Below are 13,284 nucleotides of genomic sequence, written 5' to 3'. Positions count from 1 at the left end.
CTGGACCCCTCTTCTCCTGGATTCCTGGCTCACTGCACAGGTGCTGAGCCCAGGCTCAGACCCACCCAGACGCACAGAACTGTCATAAACCTGGCCCTGACACAGAGCTCAGCAGAGCACTGCCTGTGGGGGCAGGATACTTAGGACCCAGCTGCAAGATGAAGGGCTAGAGGGCTCTGTGTGAGCCCTAACGGGCTGCACCTGCCCGGGGAAAGAGGGTCAGGGTTCTTGTTTGTTCAAAAGCTCTACCCACCATCCAGGCACAAGGTTCCCAGGGCCTGAGACATATGAGAGAGGTGTCCTGTATGCCCAGAGTATCCCTAAACTCCAATCTAGGTAAGGAGGGTATGGGCTTGCTAATGACGAAACCCAAATTTGAAAGCCTCCCTCTCCTTTTCTCTCTTGCAGGTTCTCTGGCTGCCTATGTACTGTCCCAGGTTCAGTGTCAGTGAACCTGGGACAGACGGCCAGCATCACCTGTGGGGGAGACAACATTGGAAGTACATATGTTTCCTGGCACCAACAGAAGCCGGGCCAGGCCCCCGTGACAATTATCTATACTGATAGCAGCTGGTCCTCAGGGGTCCCTGACAGGTTCTCTGGCTCCAGTTCAGGGAACACAGCCACACTGACCATCAGTGGGACCCGGGCTGAGGACAAGGCTGACTATTATTTTCTATCATATAAGGGTGGTAGCGGTAATGCTCATAGTGACACAGGCAGATGGGGAAGTGAGACACAAATTCCTTCCCCATCTGTGTCACCCTCTCCCCCAGCCCTAGGAAGACTGTACACAAAGCATGAGCAGCTCTGACCCAGGTACACCCATGTGTGATCCCCAGTGTTTCCTCTCCCCACTGACCTCCAGACAGACTGCACAGGAAGGGTCAGGGATGCATTGAGGGCTGACAGAACTAGGCTGCCCTGCTTGTCTGTCCTGGGTATAAATCAGGGACAGAGGATCTGGGTAGGTGGAAAAACAGAGATTTTCATCTCCTATTGTGATCATTGGGAAATATTTTTACCTAACTGCCCAATATTTGAACCCAGAGATTCCCAGCTCAGTTGAGCTCTTGAAACCCTGGTCCATGGCAGCTGGAATTCTGAGAGGATCAGACAAGGGCGTTGGACACTGTGAGGTCACCTACATCCCCTCTTCTGAGATCACTCACCCACCTACCCCTGCAGGAGGCCCTGACAATTCACAGGGGAGTTCCTCACAGGAAAGTGCTGTGCTTCAAAAATCTGCCTCCCCAGTTTTCTGCCCCTTTTCAGAGATGTTCAGTTTAATGATGGCCTCAGTTCAAGATCCAAAGGGCCTGCCCAGGTTCAGATGTCCTAAAGTTCCCAGCTTTAGAGCTCCCTGCAGGAGGGAGACTCCCCTGATGGCTCACTGTGGGTCCCTTCTCCTTCTGCCCAGGCTGACTTCCCCAGCTCCTTCCAGATTTACTGCACATGCATTTCGCGATCTCAGAGTCTGCTTCCAGGAACCCAATGCAGGAAGGCAGGCATCCCACACAGGATCCTCCAGAACCTAAGGAGGCTACTATATACAAAGCTGGAGTTTCTTTCCCAAATCACCAATTTGCTTGTCCTAGACAGATCAGATTGTTTCTTGTGTTTTTATACAATGGAAAAAGATGCAGACACACTGTGTGCTCTGGGTCTTGAAAGGCAGTTGGAGAGTCACCTCTATCTTGATGCTGAATGGAGGATGATGATGCAGTTGCTGCTGCTGCTGACAGAGTGGCCTGAAGAAACACAACCACAGGAGTGAGGCCCAAAATGGGTCTTTCCTCACTTCTACCCCCAAATCTGTGCAAGAATCTCTCTTTAACCCCACCTTACCCAGAAATATAGACAGACAACAGTTCTGTGAAACACAGCTCAACTTATCAACAGTAACACTTAATAAGACACCACAGTCGACCCCTCATTCACATAAAATCTAACAAGATCCCCACAGACCATAGTCTCCAAATAAAGAGAATGTTGGCAGCCATCCTTCCACCTGATATGATAGAACTATCCCGTGAACAATTACAAACATGCTCACGTTTTCCCCACAGGAGGACATAAAATAAATTTTGTCTGTTAATGATCTTTATTTTTGTCCCAGCTTAACTGAGACATAATGTTAACTACTGTTAACACATATGATGTTAGTTGATAATGGGATCAGACAGGAGAACAAAACTGAAACATATTATGACTATATATCTAAATGTATTCATGTCAACATAAGGAAGAAACACTTGTTACTTCCTGTTCATTTCTCCTACTACCCGGTGGTCACCGCAGTGTCTAGAATTACCTTCTTCACTGCCTACTCCATAGTCTCTTTCCCTCCACAAATACCTGAGCTAGTCATGATCCCCCCCACTGTTGGGATGACCAAACTTTAATTCTGGAAGATGGGTCTATTATCAGACCTGCTGCATTGGATTGTGGTGAATTGATGACTGTAATCACAGTCACAGGTATCTTAGGGGATCTCCTGAGTCCATATACTCCTGTTTACCCCAATTGTGTTGTAGACACACAATTGCCCCCATAACAGTCATTATGAAACACCCTAGACAATGCCTCTACTTTGAATCCCTGCTAGGAGGAGTCAGAAGGACCCATGACACACTCTCCACAACCAGATCAGGGAAGTCATACTCCTCCCTCCCAAGCTCTGCACCAGGGAGCTCAGAGTCTGAATCCAGCACACCTGAGCTCCACTCTTGGACCTGCCCCACTCTCCTCTGTTTTCCTGGGAAGTCAGCCTCTCTGAGCACTCACTTTATCTGCTGTGAAATGGGGAAGTTTATACTGATGTGAAAAATACTTGTTTTCAAATTAAATGGTACAAATTATTGAAGAGTTTAATTAATTAGACAGACCCAATAGGGTCTCAGTGAGTTATCCTTGGTGTTGGAATCAACTGTCTACCTCTGTGGGTACACAAGGAAAAGTTTTCAGCTATTCTGTGACCTGCATCACATGCAATTTTACCCAAGTCTGAATTAGCAGATTCCCAATTTCACCAGACCACAAACAGGGTAGTTCAAAATCCTCCCACACCAAGAACCAGGAGATGTGAGTTGTTAAAAAAAAAAAAACTTATAGCAGTAAAGATGGTTGTTAAGAAGAGTAAAGGTTTGCCTGCTCAACTGAACTTAGCACCAGAAGCAATACCTGCTATTCTCATGACCCAACTACATGGATAGGGATGCAGGAAACATCAGTCCTTATTCCCAAATACACAGGAAACTGGTGGCCGTGGGACATCACACAGGTTTGTCTGGACTCTGACCCTTTTCAAACGCACTACACTGTACCCAGCACCCTTCTTTCTGAAATAAGACAGCAGGCTCTCCAGGACACTTTAACCCTGGGACAAGTACAGGAATCCCACCTGCCCTGCCTCCTGCACCATATATGTGACCTAGCTGTGCTGGGCTGAGCAGGACAGGGAGACAGCTGCCTGTGGGAGGCTGGAAACCATGGTCTATGCCCTTTCTTAGGTGACAGGTGCTCTGGCTTGACCTGCAGGAGGGAAGCTCCTGGTCTGAATCCCCCTCCACCAGCAGGGGGCAGCAGAGCTGCATCAGGAGCAGCAGGACAGAGACTGGGGCTGCCCAGGGGGAGCCTCACAGGGCCACCAGGTCTGGGGGTCAGTAGAGGTCCAGGGTTCAGTCCTCAGGAGGAAGCTGGAGTGATCACTCCTATATCCAGCTGCTGAGGGGACCTTGATCTGAAGGTCAGACACACAGTGACACCCAGGACACTGACAGGAGTCCTGACACAGTGAATGTCTCACATGGGAAATGCAGCTCCCTGCACTTTGTACCGGCGTTCCGGCAACTGAATCCTCTGAGCTGGACATGTTGAGAACCCCCTGACCACTCACCTTCTGCCTGTTTCCCACCTCCAGGCAGAGGGCCCAGGCTGTAACTTTGTTGCTCAGGAGCAACTCAGGGTGAGGGAGGATGAACACTGGGAACTCCTGGTGCCTGGAATGACCATCCACAGTCTCCTGATGAGACTGTCTCCAGAGTGAAGGGATTCTCACTACCTGAAGCCACAGCTCTGGTCCATTGAGCTGTCCTTGGTTCAGTGACAGAATCCAGCTCCTGCAAGGACTCTGGCTCTGGCTACAAAGCTCACCCCAAGTGGGAAAACATGACCCTGGGGACCCTGACAAGACATGGACCTTGATGGTGGTTTTTTAACTCAGGGGTGGTTTCTCATGAAATTTGCGTGACTGTATCTAATATTGATGAAAAATAAAAGAAAATTATTGACAATGTCAATTGCTCCTCTGTTTAGGATGGGGGTATCTGCCACAGAGACAAAATCACCATGTGACTATAGACTAGAAGATGTGATGCATCTCCAACAGCAGGTGGTGGGTTAACTAGTGAACTCCCACAGACAAAATGATGCACAAAAATACTAATGAGAAAGTTCCACAATTTAATGACATGGGAAGCGTGGGATCACAGTGCTTCTGGGGAAACAGAGGGGACAACACACAGGAGGATGAGGAATGTAATGAGGCCACAGGACCACCCTCCCTATATCAGGTATTGTCTGTACTCTCAGAGGGCCCAGCCCAGCCCCATGGCCAGGCTCCTGAAAGACCACAGAGGGAGCCAAGGACAGATGGCCAGCAGGTTGGGCACAGGGAGTTAGTTATGTGGTCTGATCCCCAGAAAGTGCCTATGATCCCAGACCCTGCAGACAAAGGCTGATTGTCTGAACTGAGAGCTGACTGGAGGAATCTGGGGGCTCCCCTCTGCCTCCTCAGTCACATGTTCTGATCTCACCACTGGTTTATCATGTAGGAGCCCAGAAATGGAGGAAATTTGCATAAGTACTAACAATCACAGTCCCAAGAGCCTGGAAGGGAATTAAAGAGCCTGGGGTAGAGCCCAGCAGGTTTGTGGGTCTTAGGAGGCAGAGCTCTGAGCACATCCACCATGGCCTTCACCTCTCTTCTGCTCCCCATCCTCACTCTCTGCACAGGTGCTGCCCCCAGGGCTGCCACATGCTCAGTCCCCAAAGAATTGAGTTGTGTCTGAAGTGAACCCTGAGCTCAGACCAGCACAGGCTCAAGATTGGTTCCCTAGGAGGAGCCCCTGAACCTCACACCAACCTCTCCTCTTCTGTCTTTTCAGGCTCCATGGCCTCCAGTGCTCTGATTCAGCCTCCCTCGGTGTCTGTGTCCCTGGGACAGACGGCTACCATCACCTGCTCTGGAGAAGTACTGAGCAAATACTATGCACAATGGTACCAGCAAAAGCCAGACGAAACACCCAAGCTGGTCATTTATAAGGACACTGAACGGCCCTCAGGGATCCCTGACCGATTCTCTGGCTCCAGTTCGGGGAACACACACACCCTGACCATCAGCGGGGCCCGGGCCGAGGATGAGGCTGACTATTACTGTCAGTCATCAGAGAGCACTGATACTGCTCACGGTGACACAGGCAGACAGGGAAGTGAGACACAATCCCTTCCCCATCTGTGTCACACTCTCCTCTATCCCCAGGAGGCCTGTGCACAGAGCAGTGAGCAGCTCTGACCTAGGTCCCCAGACCCAAGGTCCCCAGACCTCACTAGCCACCCTACCCTTCAGGCAGTATCTGTATAGGGTATATCAGGATTGATTTGGGGCTCCTGAGATTGTCTGGGCCTGAGTGTATTTGGAACTGGAGGGCCTGGGTGGAAGGACAAGCTGAAAGAACCTTCATCCATGGTCATTGACCGTGCATTTCCATATGGTGGCCATGGGCCACCCCTTCACTGACCAGGATTAGAGTCTGGAATTTCCCAGCTCAGCTGAGCTCCTGAATCCCTGCCGGCATGGCAGCTGGGGATTCTGAGTGGAGCAGACCAGTGCATTACCCACTGAGGCCACCCCTCTTCTGGGCTCATACATGCCCCCATTTTGTCTGAGGCCGCTGGCAGCTCCCAGGGAAGCTCCTTGCTGGGAAGTGCTCTTGGTTCAGAAGATGGCTTCCCCCCAGGTTTCTGATCCTTCTCAGAGAGATTCTCTTGAATGATGGCCTGAGTCCAAGATCTCAAGACCCTTCCTCAGGTTCAGAGGTCCTGAATGGTTGAGAGGTCCCTGCAGGGAGGAGACCTCATCTGATGGCTCGCTATGGGTCCCTTCTGCTTCTGCCCAGGCTGACCTCCCCAGTGCACTTCTCCATGTCAGAGTTTGCTTCCAGGAACCCAATGCAGGAAGGCCAGCACCTCCAAAAGGGTTCTCAGGGATCTGAGAAGGCTATTTTTACCTGCAAAGCTCTGGTTTGTCCCCCTAAACCCTATTACGTGTGTCAAAATCCCCAAGAGATCAGTTCATTCCCTGTGTTTTTAAACAATGAAAAAGGTGCAGACACACTAGGTGCTCTGGGTTCTGACAGACAGTCGGAGAGTCACATCTCTCCTGATGGTGAATGAGAGCAATTGGGAGAGTTGTCTCCTCCTCCAGAGTGGCCAGATGAGACTCAATCACAGGAGTGAGACCCATGATGGGTGCTGCCTCACTTCTACCCCCACCACATCTTGCACAAGAATCTCTCTACCTCCATCCTACCCAGAAATATGGACAGACAATTCTGTGGATACAATCAGCTTGTCAATGTTGACACTTAATAAGCCATCCCAGTCCACCCCTCATTCACATGAAATCAACCCAACCCAGGCTAACCACAGGCTCTAAATGAAGAAAATATTGGTAACTTTTCTTCCACCTAATATGATGAATCCATCCAATGAACAATTACAAACACACTCACCCTTTCCCCACAAGAGGAATCAAAATATACTGTTGTCTGCAGTGATGATTGTTTTTGTCCCAGCTGATCTGATATCCTCTAATTTCTATATTGAGATATAAAGTTAACTATTAACACATCTGTTGTTAGATAATAATGGGATAAGACAGGAGAATAAAACAAAAGCGTATGGTTAATATATATCCAAACATATTCATGTCATTATGAGGAAGAAACACTTGTCCTTGTATCCTGCTCATTTCTTCACCACCTATGGTCAAGCAGTGACCTGCCCACCCCACATTCCCCTTCCCTCAGCAAAGACTTGAGCTAGTCATCAGCTCTGCCAGTTGGGACAATCAAACCTTCATTCTGGAAGATTTGTCCATTATTAGATCTGCTGCATTGGATTGTGGTGAATATATGACTGTAATCACAGCCCCAGGGAGTATTAGGGGATCTTCTGAATCTATACACCTACCTGCCAAACCCAAATGGGTAGTAGATACCCAAGTCCCCCATGATAGTCACCATGAGCCACGGCAGCCAGTGTCCCCTACTTTTCCCAGTGCCTCACTACAAGGAGGAGCCAGGAAGGGCCACAGAGCTGTCTCAACCAGCAAGTGCAGGGCAGTCAATCAGAGAGCAAAGTGCCAGAGATGAGAAGGGAACATTTTGCTGGTGGCCCAGTGGGGATAAGAGTGAGTGCTGCCATTCCCATTTCCACCCCGGTTCCTAGACCCATGAATCCTGACCTAGAGAGAAGCAATGCCACCTAGGTCTAACATATGATCTGCTGAAAGCATGTACAGCATCCCGACTCAGCGTGAACCACCTGTGCTTTTGTCACAGCCCAGGGGGCAGCAGAGATCACCTGGCTAGCCACCTGGTGATGGAGTGGGCCTGGCATCAGGGGTTCTAACATGCAGGGGGTGTTAGTTACCATTACCTGAGATCTGAAGGAAAAGCTGTCTTCCTTCTTGATGATTCCTTCATGATTCATTAGTATCATGTTTGACACTAATGTACAAAATCTTTTGGCTCTTTCTTATGCTGATCCAGATCTTGCAGTAAATACCCATTTATCTGGCACAGATTTGGAACTTCAATCTCTTACACACACCCCAGTGGTGTGGAAGCTCTCAAAAGTCTATAAACACCCCTCCCACTGAAGACACACATCCCTCCCCCACCCCTCCTCTTTGCTCTGAGAGCTTCCTTGTCCTACTACAAGGAGTTCCTCCTTTCCCCCTCTGTCTCCAGGAGTCTGGTGCCAATTTTTTTCCTTTTTCTTTTTCCACTCCAGGGATACAATAACCATTACTCAACCTCATAAATTATAACAATTTTTATTACTTAATGCATTTTTGCTAGCAACTGAAATTTAAAAAGTAATTTTAATTTCGCATGAGGCATTCTTATAATTCACTACCAAATTTCATTCTCTTATACTCAAGTCGTATCTTTTGAGCACATAATGTGTCTCTGCCCTAGCCAGGGCACATCGGAGATTCTGAGAAATTGGCACCACCATCTGTCCAGGAGCAGACACAGCACCTCCATGGACCCTTAACAGCTCCATGTGCCCCTGGCAAGAGAGGAATTTTACTCAGATTCTGATGTTCACAGCTCACAAACTGTGATCTGCAGTAGGACACTGCCCCCTGTCTAAGCATGCAGGGTTTTCCTGGAGTGGGGATGAGGAAGGTCACTGCATTGGGGCCTGGGAGTGTCAGAGGAGACACAGCATGGAATGTTCTGAAGGGGGAGCTGGGAGTGGACCAGCATGCAGCCTCCACCACAACACAAGGATGGATGAGACACTTACGAGTCCTGGGTGATATGAACCACCTCCCTCCTGAGCCAGAATGGAACAGAGGGAAGAGAAAGATTGTTCTGGGGGTCCAGAACAATCTCAGCATCACCACCATGACTCTGGCCACCTTGACGACAGGATCTAGGAGGATTCTGTGAGCAGGACCTAGGTTCCCTGGAAAACAGACTCTGCTTCTCCAATCAGAATAGCCCAGGAGCTATGCCAGGGCACAGCCTAAAACTGGAGTTGTAGCCCCAGACTACACAACCACTAGAGGGATTCCCTGAGCTGAGGGTGATAACTACAAGGGACTCCTCGCTCCAGACTATGCCCCTTGGGGCTGAGCCCTTCCCTTTCTGAAACCATGAAGCTCCTCAGCAGCAGCTCCTGAGGCCTGGCTGATTTGCATAACCAGCAGGTCTGTCCAGCAAGGGGATAAGAAAGGCCTGGGAAGAACTTTGCCCAGCCTTGGGCCTTGGGAGCAGAATCAGGGTGCCTCCACCATGGTCTGGACGCCTCTCCTCCTAGGCCTTCTTGCTCACTGCACAGGTGCTGTGCCCAGGCTCACTGGGATCTAGTAGGGGACAGAATCTCTTCACCTTGCTGCAGGATGAGGGGCTAGATGGGCGAAACCTCCTACTGTGCTTACTGGCTCTGTGTGAGCTCTAAGGGACTGCACTTGCCCAGAGAAAGGGGCTGGGGGCTCATGTTGGTTCAAAGGCTCTATCCAAGGCTCTGGGTTCCTTGGGCTGAGATTGCTGGGAAGGGGCAACTCTGGGGGTCAAGAGAACCCCTGGAGCTCTGTCCAGACCAAGAAAGCAGAGTCCTCTCAGATGGAAGCCCACATCTCATGTCCTCTCTTGCAGGTTCCACAGTCGCTTATGAGCTGACTCAGGACTCCTCGGTGTCAGTGAACCTGGGACAGAGGGCCAGGATCACGTGTGGGGGAGACAACATTGGTAGTAAATATGCTTACTGGTACCAGCAGAAGCCAAGCCAGGCCCCTCTGCTGATTATCTATGGTGATAGCAACCGGCCCTCAGGGATCCCTGAGCGATTCTCAGGAACCAACTCGGGAAACACGGCCACCCTGACCATCAGCGGTGCCCAGGCTGCAGATGAGGCTGACTATTACTGTCAGGTGTGGGACAATAGTGGTAATGCTCACGGTGACACAGGCAGATGGGGAAATGAGCCACAAACCCTCCTACCCAGACCTGACACCCTCACCAGCTGTCTGAGCAGCTACAGGCCTGAGGGCCAGGCATCCTCTCTGGTCCCAGCTCCGACCCTCCAGGGTTGGGAGACTCCAGCAGGTTCTTTGCCCTCTCGGGGCCTCTGTTTATCCTGCTGAGAAATGGCAGGTATGGGCCTGTTTTGAGTCACAGAGGCTGTCATCAGCGCCCTGTGGGTCCAGACGTCCCCCTACTAAGCTGATCCCTGGGACTGCTTTGTTCCTTCTCCAGGTTTAGCTCCTCGCTCGCTTCCCTCAGGACTGATCAGAGGAGTCAGGATACTGGAAGGAGGGGCGCCTGGGTGGCTCAGTCAGTTAAGCAACTGCCTTCGGCTCAGGTCATGATTCCAGGGTCCTGGAATCGAGCCCCATATCGGGCTCCCTGCTCAGTGGAGAGCCTGCTTCTCCCTCTCCCTCTCCCTCTGCCTGCCCCTCAGCCTATTTGTGCGCTCTCTCTCTCTTTCTCTCTCTCTTTCTCTCTCTCTATCTCTCTGTCAAATAAATAAATAAAATCTTGTTAAAATTTTAAAAATATATATTGGAAGGGAAGGAAACAGCTACTAGCTGGCCTCCAGCTCATGGCAGTCCTGCTTGTTGATTTGCGCTGAGACCCAGGACATTTATGCATTAGAGACAAGCCTCCTTGGGGGAGGGGGACAGGGCCTGCAGCTGAAACTTCGGCAGCATGGCCCACCCACCCTCCAAGAATCGGGGTTCAAGCTCCCTGCTGCTTTGTAAGTAGACCTGTAAGGTTTTGACCATAAGTTTGTAAAACGTTCTCAACGTTCTTCTATATGTAGAGAGAGAATATAAGTGAGTATCATCATGATTGACGCCCACTCTTTTTGAAAATTCTTCTCTAACATTTGGAAATTTTCCATCTTTCTTCCCTCATCTTGAACTTTGTTTTCACTCCATACCCTGCATTGAATTTGTTCTGCTCATACATTTTTACACCTGAGTCTTTTATTCATTATCCTGTCATGCATTTCTGTCCTAAAAATATACATTAAGTTTACATTCTAAAATTCAGTTTCACAGCCTGTGACCTTGAACGTTAAAAGTATTTTCTGCCACACTGAGTTGGCATCTTAATTATTCATAGCAGTATGTAATTGAAACAACAAAAACATATTAAAATTTACACAGATAATCATTAAGTAGTGTCAATTTGTGAATCCATTGATGAATATGAGGTCCTGCCAGAATGAAGCAAGGCCCCGCATCTATTCTGTTCTGGCTTTCATTTTTATGTGAAACTCAAAGAAACCTTCACCTCATAAACAGAAGTTTTGTAATAGAATTTCACTCACAGATCTGAGCTTCTTCCTAATTATATGCCAAAAATCATTAGTGGTTGATGGTCAAAAATTATTTTTTTCAATTGTCTATTAGCTTGCAGCTCTATCTCAAATACTTTTAATTTTGCTGAAAGCAAAGAATTGGAAACCACCTGCCTTTGAGAGGATTTGAACTGGTAGGCAGTTTGATGCACCACTTGACCCTTTCTGGAATGAAGGGTTTATCACCCCATCTGCTGGGAGAGATGCATGCAAACAGCCCTGCCCTCATCTGTCAGCTCCCTTGATGAAGAGAGCCACCCAGAGCCGAGCCGTGTTCCTACCCTGAACAGCTGGCCTCTGAAAGCTGATGAGTGTGAGGGTGTGAAGACCAAGCCTCTCAACCCACTTGGGGAAGCTGAGAAAGACCATCCCAACAGCAAAGCTCCACTATAGCTGATTCCTTCCTCTGCCCACTCTGCTTCGCACCCATCCCTTGCACATGGGTTGGTCCCAAGCATTCTCTATAAACCTCCTGCAGTCCGGCTCCATCCCAGAATCAGCTCCCTGCACAGAGGTGTCACCCAGCCATTTGTCGTCCACTTTCCCAGGTTCATATCAGGGACATGCACCAAGAAACTTGACTGGAAGTTACTAAGAGACCTCTTGTGCATGATAGAGTTTAGAAGACTGGGAAAAAAAAATAAAATCTGTAATCGTCTTGCATCTTCGCAAACACAGTATTTTTTTTCCTTTTTTTTTTTTTTTTTTTTTTGAGAAACACGCTTTCATCTTCTCATGTGCTGCAGGTATATTTTTCCTTCAAACTTGGAGGTGCCAACTTGAACTATTCAATCTGGGAGAAGCCCCACTGTGTTATCTAAATGGCAAATCCAGTCCTCACTGTCAAAGATACTATTCAGATGTGCTTCTGTTAGTAATCATCTGGCTGTATTTGTCAACACATGTAAACATCTGGGTGGGTATTTGGGGGAATATTATAAAATCATTAAAAATCAAAAGATGTGTCTGGAGACATGGTCAAGCAATACAATGATGTTGATATTATGTGATTATCCATTTTATAATAACTTTTTATGAACAAGGTTGGTCGCTAGGCTATTTGTCCATATTTAGTTTGTAACATACAATGCAACAGTTACTATGTTGTGCCACACAGATTTATAAATAGATATGAGGGTGTGTGAGCTTTGGAGAATAATGACATCAGAATCAGATATAAATTACATTAGTATTGGTAGCCATCAGGATGGAGTGCTTTCTATGAATGTAATAAAGGAGATTGTACCACTCTCTAAGGAGGTGCCTTGACCGGATGAGGACCTGCCAGGATGATTGTTGCTGGTAGACAGGTGAAAGAGCTGTGGCTGCTACAAAGCCACCACCTGCCATGCAGGTCCTCACCATGCTCCCAGGTATCAATCCGACTTTGGAAAGGGCCTGGAAAACAGGGATTCGCTATGCAAATATCAACCCACCGGGTCAGATGAGGCTGGAACCTCAGGGCGCTGGCCACACCCACTCCAGAACCCCGCCCTCCGCTTAACCCCCACTCCCTCAATAGGTTTCTCAGAGTTCCGGACACAGCCAGGATTAGTGTGAGCAGAGTAAGACACTGTCGTTGCGTGTAAAATTTAAGGGAGGACCCCAAAACTCAGTAATCAAGATAAATAGTATCTAAGGCAGTATTTTTTTAAATCGTAATGAATGCAGAAAAACTCCATGCAAAACTGTAAGTCAGGTCAGGATCCTACCCTACACTGGACTGACTGGATTCACTCGCCTCCCCACCCCACCCCCAGGTGTTAGTTCCAGGGGGTGAGGTGGGCGTCAGGGAAGATGAAGAACCAGAGTCCAGCCTCTGCACCCTCCCACCTGCCCCACTGCTGGAACCCTTCCGTGGCCTCCCCCGCAACCCCTCCGGAGCTCCAGCCCTTTGTAGGGTTTAGCCTCCTTCTATTGCTGGTCTCTGCTGCCCCCTATTGGACTGTCCTCTTGGGGCTGCACTCCAGGCGACTAGATTAGGAGCCTTAGAGGTTAAAGCACCGAAATGTTCCGAAGCATCCCCACCCTTCAGTTCCAGGTTGGCCCCACCTCATGTGCAAAAAGAAAGAGAAAGAAAGAAAGAAAGAAAGAAAGAAAGAAAGAAAGAAAGAAAGA

At 48.8% G+C, this 13,284-nt stretch overlaps 1 protein-coding gene across 50 annotated transcripts in view; it reads left to right on the top strand.

The window, feature by feature from the left end:
- The window catches only part of LOC116878497 (immunoglobulin lambda-1 light chain-like), a 115,419-nt gene that overhangs the window by 93,219 nt on the left and 8,916 nt on the right, over positions 1-13,284 (top strand). For 2 of the 50 annotated variants that reach the window (XM_032876087.1, XM_032876096.1), the window contains exons 1-2: positions 9,041-9,138; positions 9,456-9,746. The exons of 35 other annotated variants lie outside the window; for them this stretch is intronic. In XM_032876087.1, coding sequence (XP_032731978.1) covers positions 9,093-9,138; positions 9,456-9,746 — 337 coding nt within the window. In that variant the 5' untranslated portion in view covers positions 9,041-9,092. Of the gene's footprint in view, positions 1-1,726; positions 1,741-4,924; positions 5,017-5,168; positions 5,464-7,823; positions 7,834-8,386; positions 8,395-9,040; positions 9,139-9,455; positions 9,754-10,022; positions 10,030-10,574; positions 10,582-12,026; positions 12,029-12,148; positions 12,156-12,221; positions 12,228-12,939; positions 12,948-13,284 lie in introns of those variants that run through there. 13 more of the 50 variants (XM_032876084.1, XM_032876078.1, XM_032876088.1 and 10 more) reach the window with 12 other exon arrangements.

Source organism: Lontra canadensis, unplaced genomic scaffold (genome assembly GCF_010015895.1).
Source record: "Lontra canadensis isolate GAN:19392208 unplaced genomic scaffold, GSC_riverotter_1.0 scaffold57, whole genome shotgun sequence".
NCBI lineage: Eukaryota > Metazoa > Chordata > Mammalia > Carnivora > Mustelidae > Lontra > Lontra canadensis.
The sequence above is the reverse complement of the archived record's forward strand: the minus strand, read 5'-3'. Positions and strand labels throughout refer to the sequence as shown.